Raw genomic sequence first — 20,354 nt, forward strand, 5'->3', positions numbered from 1 at the left:
TTATTGTGGTGGGGTGCGGACCGGATGTCAGACCGTCAAGGTGCACACGTTTAGATTATAACCGGAAGTTGCGCGTCAAGATAAAAGTTGACGATTATTCCAAAACCTCAAATATCAAATGTTTTATGTATAAATGTAATAAAAAGTGTATTCGATGTGTAAGAAGATCAATAAGTCATCAATAAGTCTCATAGTTTATTGATCATAAAGGCGTTTAATACATTATTGATTTCATTTTAATCAGCAGATCAATCAACACAGTTTCATTCAGTATTCAATATTTTCTAACATCGGATCAAATCGATCAGAAATGAAAGTTTGGATCAATCAACACATTTATAGCCACAACACGCTTAGTACATTTTGATAAGGTTATTGATTATATAGAACTGATCAGAACAGCTGATCATGTTAAAAACTACGGAATGGAGCCAAATTAAAAAAAATAGCAAAATATCTGAAGTTTAGGCAAACACAAAAATAAAAAGTATGTATTTCAATAATTCAAATTATAATCATTATTTTTATTTTACTGTAATTTACTTTTCATGTATTTCATTTTGTCAAAAGGATTTTTCAAAATCATATTCAAGATATTTTAAGTGTTAAATGTAATTATGAAAAATATTATTTTTGATTGAATAGGGCTTACATTCTTTTAGTTAAATTATATTATATAAAATATCTTTGTAAATGTATAATTTGTATTTATTATCTTTAATCTTAACTTGTAATTCTGCATCGTACAATTTTTTTACATTTCTTTTATGGTTCATAAGAAGAAAAAAAAAGTAATTTAGTGTATTGACGTCTGATGAAAACATTCAAAGTTTAAAAGGTTAAACTAACATTATTTTGATTTCATAAGAATTTTAAACATGATTTTGTTTTAGTTTCAGATGATTTTGACAGAAAGATAATAATCTCAAATAATTAATATTTATGTTAAAAGAAAAAAAACATTTCAAGAAGTTTTGATGACAATTTAGCAGAAAAATAAACAACAATAAACCAGAAAGAAAATAATCGTTGAATTCCAGGTTTCAGGATCAGTACATGTTTGATTTCCAGTGCGCTCCGTTACTGCTCTCTGTCAACAACAACAACAACAACAACAGAGTTAACAAACAGTGATCACTTTAATAAACTATAAAAATTTAAACTTACTGGAGAAGTCTTGAGTTGCTTTTTTCCTCTGAGATCCAGAAATCTTTTGAATTAGAAGAAACATCTTTCAAAATAATAAAATCTCAAACTTTCTACAATTATTAAGAAAGATAATTAAATATAATAATTTAACTAAATCAACCTGTTATTAATTAAATACACACAATACAGATTTTGTAATTCTAGGATCATTTTATTTTAAATTAAAAATAAAAATCTATAATTTTCGATTTTTATTAAAAGTATTATTTGTAATTTTATAATATATATATATATATATATATATATATATATTTGTCATAAATATAAAACTGCTGTTTTAATTTGGTTTCACATGTAGAATCAAGATTAAATATTAATGATGTTAATAAAAACCTTCTTCTTGGATCCCCCAGAGTTCAGAGCGGCGATCTTACTCTCGATGTCCGACACCTGCAGCAGGAAAACACCGATCAGCACATCCCATAATAACATCCCATAATAACATCCCATAATAACATCCCATAATAACGTCCCATAATAACATCCCATAATAACACCCCATAATAACATCCCATAATAACATCCCATAATAACGTCCCATAATAACATCCCATAATAACACCCCATAATAACATCCCATAATAACGTCCCATAATAACATCCCATAATAACATCCCATAATAACACCCCATAATAACATCCCATAATAACATCCCATAATAACGTCCCATAATAACATCCCATAATAACATCCCATAATAACATATATACGTTTGTGTGTGTATATATATATAAATACATATAATATGTATATATATATATAATATATATACAGTATATGAATAAATAAATATATATTTGTATACTACTGTATATCTATATATATATCTAGATAGATATATATATAGATCTATATATATATATATGTATATAGCTGCGGCTCCTCATGCGTCTCACCTCGCTCTCGGCGCTCTGGACCCGGGCCGCGGTCAGGGCCACCACGTCCTCCAGCTCCGACAGCTCGGAGTCCGTCGCCCCCCCAAAGCCGGTCTTGGCGCTGCGCTCGAGCCGCTGCAGCTTCGTCTCCAGGGCGTGCGACTGGCCGGCCGCCATGTACACCTGGCGGGGGACAGGGGACACCTGAGAGGGCGCCGGGACACCTCCAGACCGGGACCGGGACCGGGACCAGGACCGGGACCGGGATCGGGACCGGGACCAGGACCAGGACCAGGACCGGGATAGACTGGGGGCACTGGAAAGGTTCTCATATTGACGAGTACACCTTCTGGATCAAATTCTCCTCTAATAACTGAATCAGATTATTTATTATTAAATCCAATAATTTAAAGGGTTTTCATTATTATAACTTTTTCTCATATTAGTGATAGTTTTATTATATCTAATGAGACATGTTTATCATATCAATGAGAGTTTAATGAGATTCAGGAGATCCCAGTCTGCCCAGTCTGCCCCCAGAGACCAGTCTGCTCCCAGAGACCAGTCTGCTCAGTCTGCCCCCAGAGACCAGTCTGCCCAGTCTGCCCAGTCTGCTCCCAGAGACCAGTCTGCCCAGTCTGCCCCCAGAGACCAGTCTGCCCAGTCTGCCCCCAGAGACCAGTCTGCCCAGTCTGCCCAGTCTGCTCCCAGAGACCAGTCTGCCCAGTCTGCCCCCAGAGACCAGTCTGCCCAGTCTGCCCAGTCTGCCCCCAGAGACCAGTCTGCCCAGTCTGCCCCCAGAGACCAGTCTGCTCCCAGAGACCAGTCTGCCCCCAGAGACCAGTCTGCCCAGTCTGCCCCCAGAGACCAGTCTGCCCAGTCTGCCCAGTCTGCTCCCAGAGACCAGTCTGCCCAGTCTGCCCCCAGAGACCAGTCTGCCCAGTCTGCCCCCAGAGACCAGTCTGCCCAGTCTGCCCAGTCTGCCCCCAGAGACCAGTCTGCCCAGTCTGCCCCCAGAGACCAGTCTGCCCAGTCTGCCCCCAGAGACCAGTCTGCCCCCAGAGACCAGTCTGCTCAGTCTGCCCCCAGAGACCAGTCTGCCCAGTCTGCCCCCAGAGACCAGTCTGCCCAGTCTGCCCCCAGAGACCAGTCTGCCCAGTCTGCCCAGTCTGCCTCCAGAGACCAGTCTGCCCAGTCTGCCTCCAGAGACCAGTCTGCCCAGTCTGCCCCCAGAGACCAGTCTGCCCAGTCTGCCCCCAGAGACCAGTCTGCCCAGTCTGCCCCCAGAGACCAGTCTGCCCAGTCTGCCTCCAGAGACCAGTCTGCCCAGTCTGCCTCCAGAGACCAGTCTGCCCAGTCTGCCTCCAGAGACCAGTCTGCCCAGTCTGCTCCCAGAGACCAGTCTGCCCAGTCTGCTCCCAGAGACCAGTCTGCCCAGTCTGCCCCCAGAGACCAGTCTGCCCAGTCTGCCCAGTCTGCCTCCAGAGACCAGTCTGCCCAGTCTGCCTCCAGAGACCAGTCTGCCCAGTCTGCCTCCAGAGACCAGTCTGCCCAGTCTGCTCCCAGAGACCAGTCTGCCCAGTCTGCTCCCAGAGACCAGTCTGCCCCCCCAGACCCGGCCCTGGTCTTGACACACAGCGGGGACATTCAAAGCCATCCAGACATTTCCTTCATGCTTCAGACGAGGCGGGAGGGTTTCGCTCAGTTGGACCTTCACACAAAACGAGGCGTGCAGTTCATCTTGAAGCTTACATTTTCCTCAAGTTCCCTGAAAGCATCATCTGCCTGCTTAACGTCAGTCCCTACTAAGTGGGTTCTGTCGACCGGCTGCGAGAAGCCGTACTCGAGCATTGCGTGTTCTGTGGCATTAATGGTTCTCAGGACCTCAGCGGTGAGGTCACAGAGGGCGGCAGCAGTCGATCTCTGAAAGCCATGTAGAGGGACAGGTGTTAACAGCTGGAACACAACACCTCATCCTGCAGCAGCTACCTGCCCGGAGGCTGGAGGTCACCACGGAGGGTCAGCGTCAATCATCAGGTAGGACCTGCCTCCTGGAAACTAGTTCTGGTGGTGAAACATCTACCAGAACCTACGGGTTGGGTTAGGGTAGAAGACGCCACGTATATAAGGTAGGTCAACGCGGACATGAACAGAGGTCTGCTGGGTGAAGGTGTTCAAGAACCAACGTCTTCTGTTATTGAGTCCATTTAAACGGCGGTCAGGACACAATACTAGACTTATGAATATGAGGGCGGAGCCTCTGAGTCCTTTGTGCCTCTGGCTGGGGGAACACCACAGAAGAAGACGTCCGGGCAGGTAGCTGCTGACCTTCACATTTCCACAACCTGCTGAACGGTTAGGAGCTAACGCAGGAAGCAGCCGGTTAGCGAGGAGGACTCATTCATGTTGAACTGTGTCTTTGGGGAGAAGCCGAGGAAGCATGCGCCGCAGATGGGACCCTGGACGTTCAGCTAGAACCTTCCTCTTGGCTCTAAGGAGTCCATGTGAGTCTCCATCAAGGTGGTTCTTGAAGTCTCCAGGTTCCCATCTGCTGTGAACTCCCCCCTGAACCTGAACTCCTTCCTACCTTCTGGGCCTCGGTGGGCCCCTCGTCGCTGGAGGAGCTCAGCTCTTTGTCCTTCAGGGGGTCCAGGGCCAGACCTTTCCCCGAAGAGGAGGCCTTCTTTCCGGCCTCTTCGTCCGACGACGGGTTCTTGTCGATCAGGTTCCCGGCCAGCTCGCTCAGCTTCCTCCTCAGCTTCTCCTCTTCGTTGTGACCGGACGGAGTCTGCAGGAAACGGATCAAGGATGAGAATCACATGAAAACACGGCGACTCCAGAACAGACCGTCGACCCGGGCAGAACCTCGTCGGGCGTGATCTTGTCCTCCAGGCGGTTCAGCAGACTCTCGATGGCCGACATGCGCTTGTTCAGCTCGTTCATCTGCGCTCCAATCAAAGAAGAGGTGATCACTACGTGAAGATCCAGGTAGTTCACACGGTGAGTGCTGATTGGTTGCTTTTCCTTACGGGCGGGGCTTGTCCCAGGTTCTCCTGAGAGGAGGCTCTGCTGCTCCGGCGGCGGTGGGGGGGCTGCAGGTACACGGGGGGGCACCGCGGGTACTCGTCCTCATCAGAGGTGTCCAGGTACTGCTGCCGAGCCACCGAGGAGCTGATCTTAGACAGAGAACGGGCCCGGTCCATCCGGCTCTCGAAGTCTTCTGACAACACAGGTATATAGAGACAGGTGAACACACACAGGTACATAGAGACAGGTGAACACACACACAGGTATATAGAGACAGGTGAACACACACACAGGTATATAGAGACAGGTGAACACACACACAGGTATATAGAGACAGGTGAACACACACAGGTACATAGAGACAGGTGAACACACACACAGGTACATAGAGACAGGTGAACACACACAGGTACATAGAGACAGGTGAACACACACACAGGTATATAGAGACAGGTGAACACACACAGGTACATAGAGACAGGTGAACACACACACAGGTATATAGAGACAGGTGAACACACACACACACACAGGTACATAGAGACAGGTGAACACACACACAGGTATATAGAGACAGGTGAACACACACACACAGGTATATAGAGACAGGTGAACACACACACACAGGTATATAGAGACAGGTGAACACACACACACAGGTATATAGAGACAGGTGAACACACACACACAGGTATATAGAGACAGGTGAACACACACACACAGGTACATAGAGACAGGTGAACACACACAGGTACATAGAGACAGGTGAACACACACAGGTACATAGAGACAGGTGAACACACACACACAGGTATATAGAGACAGGTGAACACACACACACAGGTACATAGAGACAGGTGAACACACACACACACAGGTACATAGAGACAGGTGAACACACACACACAGGTATATAGAGACAGGTGAACACACACACACACAGGTACATAGAGACAGGTGAACACACACAGGTACATAGAGACAGGTGAACACACACACACACAGGTATATAGAGACAGGTGAACACACACACACACAGGTACATAGAGACAGGTGAACACACACAGGTACATAGAGACAGGTGAACACACACACACAGGTATATAGAGACAGGTGAACACACACAGGTACATAGAGACAGGTGAACACACACACACACACAGGTACATAGAGACAGGTGAACACACACACACAGGTATATAGAGACAGGTGAACACACACACACAGGTATATAGAGACAGGTGAACACACACACACAGGTATATAGAGACAGGTGAACACACACACACAGGTATATAGAGACAGGTGAACACACACACACACAGGTACATAGAGACAGGTGAACACACACACACACAGGTATATAGAGACAGGTGAACACACACACACACAGGTATATAGAGACAGGTGAACACACACACACACAGGTACATAGAGACAGGTGAACACACACACACAGGTATATAGAGACAGGTGAACACACACACACAGGTATATAGAGACAGGTGAACACACACACACACAGGTACATAGAGACAGGTGAACACACACAGGTACATAGAGACAGGTGAACACACACAGGTACATAGAGACAGGTGAACACACACACACACAGGTACATAGAGACAGGTGAACACACACAGGTACATAGAGACAGGTGAACACACACACACAGGTACATAGAGACAGGTGAACACACACACACAGGTACATAGAGACAGGTGAACACACACACACAGGTACATAGAGACAGGTGAACACACACAGGTACATAGAGACAGGTGAACACACACAGGTACATAGAGACAGGTGAACACACACAGGTACATAGAGACAGGTGAACACACACACACACAGGTATCTAGAGACAGGTGAACACACACAGGTACATAGAGACAGGTGAACACACACACACACAGGTATATAGAGACAGGTGAACACACACACACAGGTACATAGAGACAGGTGAACACACACACACACAGGTATCTAGAGACAGGTGAACACACACAGGTATATAGAGACAGGTGAACACACACACACAGGTACATAGAGACAGGTGAACACACACACACAGGTACATAGAGACAGGTGAACACACACACACAGGTATATAGAGACAGGTGAACACACACACACAGGTACATAGAGACAGGTGAACACACACAGGTACATAGAGACAGGTGAACACACACAGGTACATAGAGACAGGTGAACACACACACACACAGGTATATAGAGACAGGTGAACACACACAGGTATATAGAGACAGGTGAACACACACACACAGGTACATAGAGACAGGTGAACACACACACACAGGTACATAGAGACAGGTGAACACACACACACAGGTATATAGAGACAGGTGAACACACACACACAGGTACATAGAGACAGGTGAACACACACAGGTACATAGAGACAGGTGAACACACACAGGTACATAGAGACAGGTGAACACACACACACACAGGTACATAGAGACAGGTAAACACACACACAGGTGTATCCAGGTAATACCTCACACATGCCTCACCTTTACCTCCTAACCACAGGTGTGTGCGTCTACGTGTACTCTGTGTGTACTGTGTGTACTTGTACCAGGTCTCATGGCGTAGCGGTCCAGACTCCTCCTGCGGTTGGCTCGGTGGTTGAAGTCGTAGTCCACTTCGTTCCTGTAGGCCCGATCCTCCAGAATCTGATCCACAAAACAGTTTCATTCAGCTGGAAGCTCGCTGACGTGGTCCTAGATTAGGTATACATGTATATATTATATATATATATATATATTTAATATTTAGTTGTCGCAGTACTTGTACAGACGGCCGGCGTGAATACGGGAAGTATTCCTCGGGGTCGAAGTCCAGCGGATGAACGGAGAGCAGACGTTTGCTCTTCCTCATCTGAAAGAGAAGAAGAAGAAAAGAAGAGTTTCACACCTGCAGCTTCAAAACCAGCAGAAGGTTTATGGTTCGATTCCCACGTTACCACTTTGTACCGCTGGACCTCCGCTTCCCCGTGGTCGTCCTCCATCCCATTGTACACACCTACAGGTACAAATACCACGCTTATACACACCTACAGGTACAAATACAACGCTTATACACACCTACAGGTACAAATACCACGCTTATACACACCTACAGGTACAAATACAACGCTTATACACACCTACAGGTACAAATACAACGCTTATACACACCTACAGGTACAAATACAACGCTTATACACACCTACAGGTACAAATACAACGCTTATACACACCTACAGGTACAAATACCACGCTTATACACACCTACAGGTACAAATACAACGCTTATACACACCTACAGGTACAAATACAACGCTTATACACACCTACAGGTACAAATACAACACTTATACACACCTACAGGTACAAATACAATGCTTATACACACCTACAGGTACAAATACAACGCTTATACACACCTACAGGTACAAATACAACACTTATACACACCTACAGGTACAAATACAACGCTTATACACACCTACAGGTACAAATACAACGCTTATACACACCTACAGGTACAAATACAACGCTTAAACACATCTACAGGTACAAATACAATGTTTGTACACACCTACAGGTACAAATACAACGCTTATACACACCTACAGGTACAAATACAACGCTTATACACACCTACAGGTACAAATACAACACTTATACACACCTACAGGTACAAATACAACACTTATACACACCTACAGGTACAAATACAACGCTTATACACACCTACAGGTACAAATACAACACTTATACACACCTACAGGTACAAATACAATGTTTGTACACACCTACAGGTACAAATACAACACACCTACAGGTACAAATACAACGCTTATACACACCTACAGGTACAAATACAACACTTATACACACCTACAGGTACAAATACAACGCTTATACACACCTACAGGTACAAATACAACGCTTATACACACCTACAGGTACAAATACAACGCTTATACACACCTACAGGTACAAATACAATGTTTGTACACACCTACAGGTACAAATACAACGCTTATACACACCTACAGGTACAAATACAACACTTATACACACCTACAGGTACAAATACAACGCTTATACACACCTACAGGTACAAATACAACGTTTATACACACCTACAGGTACAAATACAACACTTATACACACCTACAGGTACAAATACAACGCTTATACACACCTACAGGTACAAATACAACACTTAAACACACCTACAGGTACAAATACAACACTTATACACACCTACAGGTACAAATACAACACTTAAACACACCTACAGGTACAAATACAACGCTTATACACACCTACAGGTACAAATACAATGCTTATACACACCTACAGGTACAAATACAACGCTTATACACACCTACAGGTACAAATACAACGCTTATACACACCTACAGGTACAAATACAACACTTATACACACCTACAGGTACAAATACAACACTTATACACACCTACAGGTACAAATACAACACTTATACACACCTACAGGTACAAATACAACACTTATACACACCTACAGGTACAAATACAACGCTTATACACACCTACAGGTACAAATACAACGCTTATACACACCTACAGGTACAAATACAACGCTTATACACACCTACAGGTACAAATACAACGCTTATACACACCTACAGGTACAAATACAATGTTTGTACACACCTACAGGTACAAATACAACGCTTATACACACCTACAGGTACAAATACAACACTTATACACACCTACAGGTACAAATACAACGCTTATACACACCTACAGGTACAAATACAACGTTTATACACACCTACAGGTACAAATACAACACTTATACACACCTACAGGTACAAATACAACGCTTATACACACCTACAGGTACAAATACAACACTTAAACACACCTACAGGTACAAATACAACACTTATACACACCTACAGGTACAAATACAACACTTAAACACACCTACAGGTACAAATACAACGCTTATACACACCTACAGGTACAAATACAATGCTTATACACACCTACAGGTACAAATACAACGCTTATACACACCTACAGGTACAAATACAACGCTTATACACACCTACAGGTACAAATACAACACTTATACACACCTACAGGTACAAATACAATGCTTATACACACCTACAGGTACAAATACAATGCTTATACACACCTACAGGTACAAATACAACACTTATACACACCTACAGGTACAAATACAACACTTATACACACCTACAGGTACAAATACAATGCTTATACACACCTACAGGTACAAATACAACGCTTATACACACCTACAGGTACAAATACAACACTTATACACACCTACAGGTACAAATACAACGCTTATACACACCTACAGGTACAAATACAACGCTTATACACACCTACAGGTACAAATACAACGCTTATACACACCTACAGGTACAAATACAACACTTATACACACCTACAGGTACAAATTAAACAACGATTAAAATACACATTCCAACAACGGCCAGATGCTTTTACTCCAATTCATTTGGCTTTATTTTAAGGACTTTATTTGATACATTATTTATGTTTGTATTAATATATGTGATTATCAGATATTAACAAGTGAAATAAATGTATCACCATCTTCATATATAAACTCATATAAACATTATGCGTCATGGTTTAAGGCCGGTTCTCAACTCGTATTGTAAAATACAGCCGGTGAAGACATGAATATTAAATGTGTAGACAAACATTCATACTTACATAATCTCTAAAATATGATGTATTTGAAGCTATCAAGATTTTACACGGTTAAAGTAAAGACTATATTGTTAATTATTCTAAATGTAATATATCTGATATGGACTCACTGCTGCGGACGTCTGGCATACTCTGAGTGTCGTCATCACGACCGGCTGAAAGCACAACAGGGCTCATTAGTCCATCAATATGTAAACAAACATTTAGAATAAATAATCATATAGAGTATAATAAACAAGTGAATGTCTGCTGTTTCTTATTTAACGTAGAAACGGTTGGATATCTTTTGGTAATAACTATTATTTACATAAATTTGGATTTAATATTTCAAATAATTACGCAGAGAAATATCGATATTTATTTATTTTATAGTTTTCTTCTTTTTATTGAATTTAAGTCAGCTGAATTATGAAATATTTTACAAACAGTTATTCAAAAGAAGCGATAATAAAAGAGTCAGCTGGTGTGGAAAAGCTCAGTGTGACTGATCTGAAAGTCAGCTGACCACATGTGACTAACTATGACATCACTCTCATGTCTCCACTCATCACCTTCTAACTATGACATCACTCTCATGTCTCCACTCATCACCTTCTAACTATGACATCACTCTCATGTCTCCACTCATCACCTTCTAACTATGACATCACTCTCATGTCTCCGTTCAGCCTCTTGTAGAGCGACCTCATCACCTTCTAACTATGACATCACTCTCATGTCTCCATTCAGCCTCTTGTAGAGCGACCTCATCACCTTCTAACTATGACATCACTCTCATGTCTCCATTCAGCCTCTTGTAGAGCGACCTCATCACCTTCTAACTATGACATCACTCTCACCGTCTCCGTTCAGCCTCTTGTAGAGCGACCTCATCACCTTCTAACTATGACATCACTCTCACCGTCTCCGTTCAGCCTCTTGTAGAGCGACCTCATCACCTTCTAACTATGACATCACTCTCACCGTCTCCGTTCAGCCTCTTGTAGAGCGACCTCATCACCTTCTAACTATGACATCACTCTCATGTCTCCATTCAGCCTCTTGTAGAGCGACCTCATCACCTTCTAACTATGACATCACTCTCACCGTCTCCGTTCAGCCTCTTGTAGAGCGACCTCATCACCTTCGCGCTGCCGAAGCGCTTGAAGCGATTCCTGACGTTGTCGTGGTACCAACCCACCGTCCCAATCTTCAGCACCCTGCAGTAGTACACGCAAATACTTCATTAGTACATTTGTACACAGTAGTATATCCACTACTAGGTCTGAGGGCTCCTTACCTCTCAGGCCTATCGGTGCCTCTCACCTGGTCATGCGGCAGTTGTCACACACCCAGCCGTGCTCCTTCTTGTTGTAGCGGCTGCAGGACTTGCAGGTGAACATGTGGCAGTCCAGACACTGACGCTTACTGTTGACCAGGAACTTAAAGGGCTGAAGGCAGCGGATGCAGTGAGACTCGGACAGCTGACTCTGAGAACCCAGCAGCTCTCGCTTTGTGTCTTCCTTCTCGATTTTAGTCTTCAATTCACTGCGATAACCAGAGAGGAGACAGAGGAAGTGTTATCAAGATATGTAACAGGAAGTATGACCACGATATGCAACAGGAAGTATGACCACGATATGCAACAGGAAGTATGACCACGATATGCAACAGGAAGTATAACCACGATATGTAACAGGAAGTATGACCACGATATGCAACAGGAAGTATGACCACGATATGTAACAACAGGAAGTATAACCACGATATGTAACAGGAAGTATGACCACGATATGCAACAGGAAGTATGACCACGATATGCAACAGGAAGTATGACCACGATATGCAACAGGAAGTATGACCACGATATGTAACAACAGGAAGTATAACCACGATATGCAACAGGAAGTATGACCACGATATGCAACAGGAAGTATGACCACGATATGTAACAACAGGAAGTATAACCACGATATGTAACAGGAAGTATGACCACGATATGCAACAGGAAGTATGACCACGATATGCAACAGGAAGTATGACCACGATATGTAACAACAGGAAGTATGACCACGATATGCAACAGGAAGTATGACCACGATATGTAACAACAGGAAGTATAACCACGATATGTAACAGGAAGTATGACCACGATATGCAACAGGAAGTATGACCACGATATGCAACAGGAAGTATGACCACGATATGTAACAACAGGAAGTATAACCACGATATGCAACAGGAAGTATGACCACGATATGTAACAACAGGAAGTATGACCACGATATGCAACAGGAAGTATGACCACGATATGTAACAACAGGAAGTATGACCACGATATGTAACAACAGGAAGTATAACCACGATATGTAACAACAGGAAGTATGACCACGATATGCAACAGGAAGTATGACCACGATATGTAACAACAGGAAGTATAACCACGATATGCAACAGGAAGTATGACCACGATATGCAACAGGAAGTATGACCACGATATGCAACAGGAAGTACCACCACGATATGCAACAGGAAGTATGACCACGATATGCAACAGGAAGTATGACCACGATATGCAACAGGAAGTATGACCACGATATGCAACAGGAAGTATGACCACGATATGTAACAACAGGAAGTATAACCACGATATGCAACAGGAAGTATGACCACGATATGCAACAGGAAGTACCACCACGATATGCAACAGGAAGTATGACCACGATATGTAACAACAGGAAGTATAACCACGATATGCAACAGGAAGTATGACCACGATATGTAACAACAGGAAGTATGACCACGATATGCAACAGGAAGTATGACCACAATATGTAACAACAGGAAGTATGACCACGATATGTAATAATAGGAAGTATCACCACGATATGTAACAACAGGAAGTATCACCACGATATGTAACAACAGGAAGTATCACCACGATATGTAACAACAGGAAGTATAACCACGATATGTAACAACAGGAAGTATGACCACGATATGTAACAACAGGAAGTATGACCACGATATGTAACAACAGGAAGTATGACCACGATATGTAACAACAGGAAGTATGACCACGATATGTAACAACAGGAAGTATCACCACGATATGTAACAACAGGAAGTATGACCACGATATGTAACAACAGGAAGTATCACCACGATATGTAACAACAGGAAGTATAACCACGATATGTAACAACAGGAAGTATAACCACGATATGTAACAACAGGAAGTATGACCACGATATGTAACAACAGGAAGTATAACCACGATATATAACAACAGGAAGTATAACCACGATATGTAACAACAGGAAGTATAACCACGATATGTAACAGGAAGTATGACCACGATATGTAACAACAGGAAGTATGACCACAATATGTAACAACAGGAAATATGACCACAATATGTAACAACAGGAAATATGACCACAATATGTAACAACAGGAAATATGACCACAATATGTAACAACAGGAAATATGACCACAATATGTAACAACAGGAAGTATGACCATGATATGTAACAACATGAAGTATCACCATGATATGTAACAACATGAAGTATCACCATGATATGTAACAGAAAGTATTACAATGATATGTAACAGGAAGTATGACCACGATATGTATCAACAGGAAGTATCACCACGATATGTAACAGGAAGTATGACCACGATATGTAACAGGAAGTATGACCACGATATGTACCAATAGGAAGTATAACCACGATATGTAACAACAGGAAGTATCACCACGATATGTAATAATAGGAAATATCACAATGATATGTAACAGGAAGTATGACCACGATATGTAAGAACAGGAAGTAACACAATGATACGTACCAACATGAAGTATCACCATGATTCAGTTTATTTCAATTCAGTTTATTTTGTATAGCCCAATATCACAAATTACAAATTTGCCTCAGAGGGCTTTACAATCTGTACACATACGACATCCCTGACCTTTGACCTCACATCGGATGACATATGTAACAACAGGAAGAATCCTCTTTGTCTAACCCCAAAAAACTCTTCTCTATCTTTTCCAACCTCCTTGACCCCCCTGTTCCCCCCCTCCCTCCACCCTTCTACCAAGCCACTTTGTTGACTACTTTACAAAAAAGACTGACGACATACGCTCTTCATTTACTAATCCATCTTCCATAACTAAACCTCCAGTAACTTCACCTTCTTCCCCCTTGTTTTCCTCTTTTATCCCCCTGTCTCCTAATCAAGTTCTTACCTTGGTAACCTCTGACCCCCCAACCACCTGCCCCCTTGACCCCATCCCGTCTCACCTTCTCCAGTCCATTGCTCCGGACCTTCTTCCCTTTCTCACCCATCTTATTAACACCTCCCTCTCAACCGGCTGTTTCCCCAACTCTCTGAAGGAGGCGGAGTCAACCCTCTCCTGAAGAAACCCACTCTCGACCCATCTGAAGTCAACAACTACAGACCTGAAGTCAACAACTACAGACCTGAAGTCAACAACTACAGACCTGAAGTCAATAACCACAGACCTGAAGTCAACAACTACAGATCTGAAGTCAACAACTACAGACCTGAAGTCAACAACTACAGACCTGAAGTCAATAACTACAGACCTGAAGTCAATAACTACAGACCTGAAGTCAACAACCACAGACCTGAAGTCAACAACCACAGACCTGAAGTCAACAACTACAGACCTGAAGTCAACAACTACAGACCTGAAGTCAATAACTACAGACCTGAAGTCAACAACCACAGACCTGAAGTCAACAACCACAGACCTGAAGTCAACAACTACAGATCTGAAGTCAATAACTACAGACCTGAAGTCAATAACTACAGACCTGAAGTCAACAACTACAGATCTGAAGTCAATAAATACAGATCTGAAGTCAACAACTACAGACCTGAAGTCAATAACCACAGATCTGAAGTCAACAACTACAGACCTGAAGTCAACAACTACAGACCTGAAGTCAATAACTACAGACCTGAAGTCAATAACTACAGATCTGAAGTCAATAACTACAGATCTGAAGTCAATAACCACAGACCTGAAGTCAACAACTACAGACCTGAAGTCAATAACTACAGACCTGAAGTCAACAACTACAGACCTGAAGTCAATAACTACAGACCTGAAGTCAACAACTACAGACCTGAAGTCAATAACCACAGACCTGAAGTCAACAACTACAGATCTGAAGTCAACAACTACAGACCTGAAGTCAACAACTACAGACCTAAAGTCAACAACTACAGACCTGAAGTCAACAACCACAGACCTGAAGTCAATAACCACAGACCTGAAGTCAACAACTACAGACCTGTCTCTCTCCTCCCCTTCCTTTCCAAAACTCTAGAGCGAGCTATCTTTAACCAAGTCTCCTCCTTTCTCCACTGTAACAACCTTCTAGACCCCCACCAGTCTGGATTCAAGACCACTCAACAGAGACTGCCCTCCTTGCTGTCTCTGAGCAGCTTCACACTGCTAGAGCAGCCTCTCTCTCCTCTGTCCTTATCCTTCACACTAGAGCAGCCTCTCTCTCCTCTGTCCTTATCCTTCACACTAGAGCAGCCTCTCTCTCCTCTGTCCTCATCCTTCACACTAGAGCAGCCTCTCTCTCCTCTGTCCTTATCCTTCACACTAGAGCAGCCTCTCTCTCCTCTGTCCTTATCCTTCACACTAGAGTAGCCTCTCTCTCCTCTGTCCTCATCCTTCTAGACCTTTCCGCTGCCTTTGACACAGTGAACCACCAGATCCTCATGTCCTCCCTCCAGGACCTGGTATCTCAGGCTCTGCTCTCACTCTTCTCATCCTACCTCACCGACCGCTCTTACCGGGTAACCTGGAGAGGATCTGTGTCTGAGCCTTGTCCTCTGACTACTGGGGTCCCTCAGGGTTCAGTCCTTGGTCCTCTTCTCTTCTCTCTGTACACCAACTCTCTCTCTCTGTCATTCTCTCTCATGGCTTCACCTACCACAGCTATGCTGACGACACCCAACTGATCCTCTCGTTTCCCCAATCTGAAACACAGGTAGCAGCACGAATCTCTGCCTGTCTGACTGACATCTCTCAGTGGATGTCTGATTGACATCTCTCAGTGGATGTCTGACTGACATCTCTCAGTGGATGTCTGACCGACATCTCTCAGTGGATGTCTGACTGACATCTCTCAGTGGATGTCTGACTGACATCTCTCAGTGGATGTCTGACTGACATCTCTCAGTGGATGTCTGACTGACATCTCTCAGTGGATGTCTGACCGACATCTCTCAGTGGATGTCTGACTGACATCTCTCAGTGGATGTCCGCAATGTAATGTAAAGTATCACCAAGATATGTAACAGGAAGTATCACCATATGTAACAACATAAGGTATCACCACGATATGTAACAACAGGAAGTATCACCACGATATGTAAGAACAGGAAGTATCACCACTATATGTAACGACAGGAAGTATCACCACTATATGTAACGACAGGAAGTATCACCACTATATGTAACGACAGGAAGTATCACCACGATATGTAACAACAGGAAGTATCACCACTATATGTAACGACAGGAAGTATCACCACTATATGTAACGACAGGAAGTATCACCACGATATGTAACAACAGGAAGTATCACCATGATATGTAACAACAGGAAGTATCACCACGATATGTAACAACAGGAAGTATCACCACAATATGTAACAACAGGAAGTATCACCAAGATATGTAAAGACAGGAAGTATCACCATAATGTGTAACAACAGGAAGTATCACCAAGATATGTAACAACAGGAAGTGTCACCAAGATATGTAACAACAGGAAGTGCCACCATGATATGTAGAAGAAAGTATCACCATGATGTGTATCAACAGGAAGTGAATCCACCATATGTAACAGAGAGTATCACCACCAGCACTACAGTACATCCATTACTATAACTACAGTACTTCTACTACCAGAACTACAGTACATGTATTACTATAACTACAGTACTTCTACTACCAGAACTACGGTACATGTATTACTATAACTACAGTACTTCTACTACCAGAACTACGGTACATGTATTACTATAACTACAGTACTTCTACTACCAGAACTACGGTACATGTATTACTATAACTACAGTACTTCCACTACCAGAACTACGGTACATGTATTACTATAACTACAGTACTTCTACTACCAGAACTACGGTACATGTATTACTATAACTACAGTACTTCTACTACCAGAACTACGGTACATGTATTACTATAACTACAGTACTTCTACTACCAGAACTACGGTACATGTATTACTATAACTACAGTACTTCTACTACCAGAACTACGGTACATGTACATTTAAACGTCAACAGGAAAAGGAGGTCATGAAACAGGTCAAGTTGGTCACTTTGATAGCCAACAGTGTGAATTCGATCAGATGTTTTCCAGCCAGTTAAAATGATGGGAATGGTTTCTGTGATAATTCAATGTTCACAGTGAAAATCAGATCATCAGAGGACACAAGCTGCATTTGTTTCTGAGTGGTGTCTGTTGTTGATAGCCGGCATGTAATACATGCCTAAGATGACCTATACGTGTTTTAATGAGAGCTCTCACACTCGGGTGGAAACAGGGAAGTCTTGTTTCCTGACTGAGTCTGCCCACGGGGCTGATGGGAGATGCAGTCTTTAGTGCTGAACACAGAGCGTCTTTGTGAGCTTCCTGTGGACTCTCGTCCGTGTGACCAAGTTGTGATCGACTGCTTCAACAACGACGTCTTTCACGCTCACATTCCTCCAACCTCACGAGAACGAGTGGATTCACAAACAGATTACGTATGTATTTACTTTACTCTCTTGTACGACATCAATATAGTGACTCATTTCCGATATATGTTTCATGATTTGAGTGATGTAGACAGATTAAATCATGAGGTTCTCACCCGAGTCGCTCCTCTTCTTTCTTCCGGAGGTTGAAGTCTCGTTGGATCACCTCCCAGACGTGTTTGGCCTCTTCGTCGCTCAGACGCGATAGATCCAGTTTACGCTCCATGACCCTGAAACAAGAGGGTGTCGTCAGCAAATGGTCAGATATCATATATATATATGGTATGTATACAAGTATATATAATTATATAACATATTGTATATATCATATATACAATATGTTATACAAGTATATATATAATTATATATTTAATTATATATCATATATATAATATGTTATATAAGTATATATATAATTATATATATTATATTATTATATAATATGTTATATAATTGATTTCACATGAAACACCCTGATGACTTAATATGAAACACCCTGATGACTTAATATGAAACACTTTGATGACTTAATATGAAACACCCTGATGACTTAATATGAAACACTTTGATGACTTAATATGAAACACCCTGATGACTTAATATGAAACACTCTGATGACTTTATATGAAACACTCTGATGACTTAATATGAAACACTTTGATGACTTAATATGAAACACTTTGATGACTTAATATGAAACACCCTGATGACTTAATATGAAACACTTTGATGACTTAATATGAAACACCCTGATGACTTAATATGAAACACTCTGATGACTTTATATGAAACACTCTGATGACTTAATATGAAACACCCTGATGACTTAATATGAAACACTCTGATGACTTAATATGAAACACTGATGACTTTATATGAAACACTCTGATGACTTAATATGAAACACTCTGATGACTTAATATGAAACACTCTGATGACTTAATATGAAACACTCTGATGACTTAATATGAAACACTCTGATGACTTTATATGAAACACTCTGATGACTTTATATGAAACACCCTTATATGAAACACTATATTTAGTCTATTGAACATGAATATTTGAGTGAACTGAACTTTCAATCAGCAGCAAATAACTGATTGAAACCTTCAGAATAAAGTTCAAACATCAGGCGTAACTTCTTCTCTCCATATATTAATATCTAAATATTTAACAAACAGCAGATTATAAGAATGACTTTCAGAATTCATTCATTTACTTTATGGAACAAGTTTTAAATTTGATATTTTGCAAATCAAACTAATAATAAATATAAAATAAAGAACATAAAAATAAAAAATAATAAAAATGAAACAAAAACAACCGTCTGTAGACATAAAACAGAGTAAAATCAATTAAAGAAGAATAAACTCACCGTGTCTCGGTGTGTTCAGGCTGCTGGACGATGAGCCGTCTGACTGAAACGGAGTCAGCTGATCACATGACGACCGTCCTCATGACGACCGTCCTCATGACAACGCCCCACAGCTGGAGGCAAAGCCCCGACACACACAGGCCATTTATCATCAGATCAGACTTAGAAATGTATACAAACAATAGAGAGAGTCTTACTTTGAGAATAAAAACAATTACAAACATTGTAATAATGTCATAATGTATGTATTAATAATGGATTATTAATGTTAATACAAC

The 20,354-nt window shown here is 42.1% G+C and overlaps 1 protein-coding gene across 1 annotated transcript; it reads right to left on the bottom strand.

Moving 5' to 3' along the window:
- Positions 1–1,037: 1,037 nt before the first annotated feature.
- On the bottom strand, positions 1,038–20,106 carry mlpha (melanophilin a). Its single transcript, XM_034554218.1, has 15 exons — positions 20,077–20,106; positions 18,815–18,928; positions 12,200–12,421; positions 11,981–12,093; positions 11,008–11,049; positions 8,105–8,163; positions 7,930–8,019; positions 7,718–7,814; positions 5,115–5,305; positions 4,933–5,028; positions 4,673–4,873; positions 2,107–2,268; positions 1,543–1,599; positions 1,168–1,210; positions 1,038–1,090 (listed from the first exon to the last, which is right to left on the bottom strand). The coding sequence occupies exons 2-15, from the start codon at positions 18,922–18,924 to the stop codon at positions 1,050–1,052; spliced, it is 1,524 nt and encodes a 507-aa protein (XP_034410109.1). The 5' UTR covers positions 18,925–18,928; positions 20,077–20,106; the 3' UTR covers positions 1,038–1,049.
- Between the last annotated feature and the right edge of the window lie 248 nt (positions 20,107–20,354).

This window comes from Cyclopterus lumpus, chromosome 2 (genome assembly GCF_009769545.1).
Source record: "Cyclopterus lumpus isolate fCycLum1 chromosome 2, fCycLum1.pri, whole genome shotgun sequence".
In the NCBI taxonomy this organism is placed as follows: domain Eukaryota; kingdom Metazoa; phylum Chordata; class Actinopteri; order Perciformes; family Cyclopteridae; genus Cyclopterus; species Cyclopterus lumpus.

What these genes read in the sequence shown, in the direction of transcription:
- mlpha (XM_034554218.1), bottom strand. Translation starts at nt 18,924, where the DNA reads ATGGAGCGTAAACTGGATCTATCGCGTCTGAGCGACGAAGAGGCCAAA. An exon ending in CACGCCGGCCGTCTGTACAA is followed by an intron (nt 7,815 to 7,929) that starts GTACTGCGACAA and finishes TTTGTGGATCAG; the next exon opens with ATTCTGGAGGATCGGGCCTA. An exon ending in TCCAGAGCGCCGAGAGCGAG is followed by an intron (nt 1,600 to 2,106) that starts GTGAGACGCATG and finishes TTCCTGCTGCAG; the next exon opens with GTGTCGGACATCGAGAGTAA.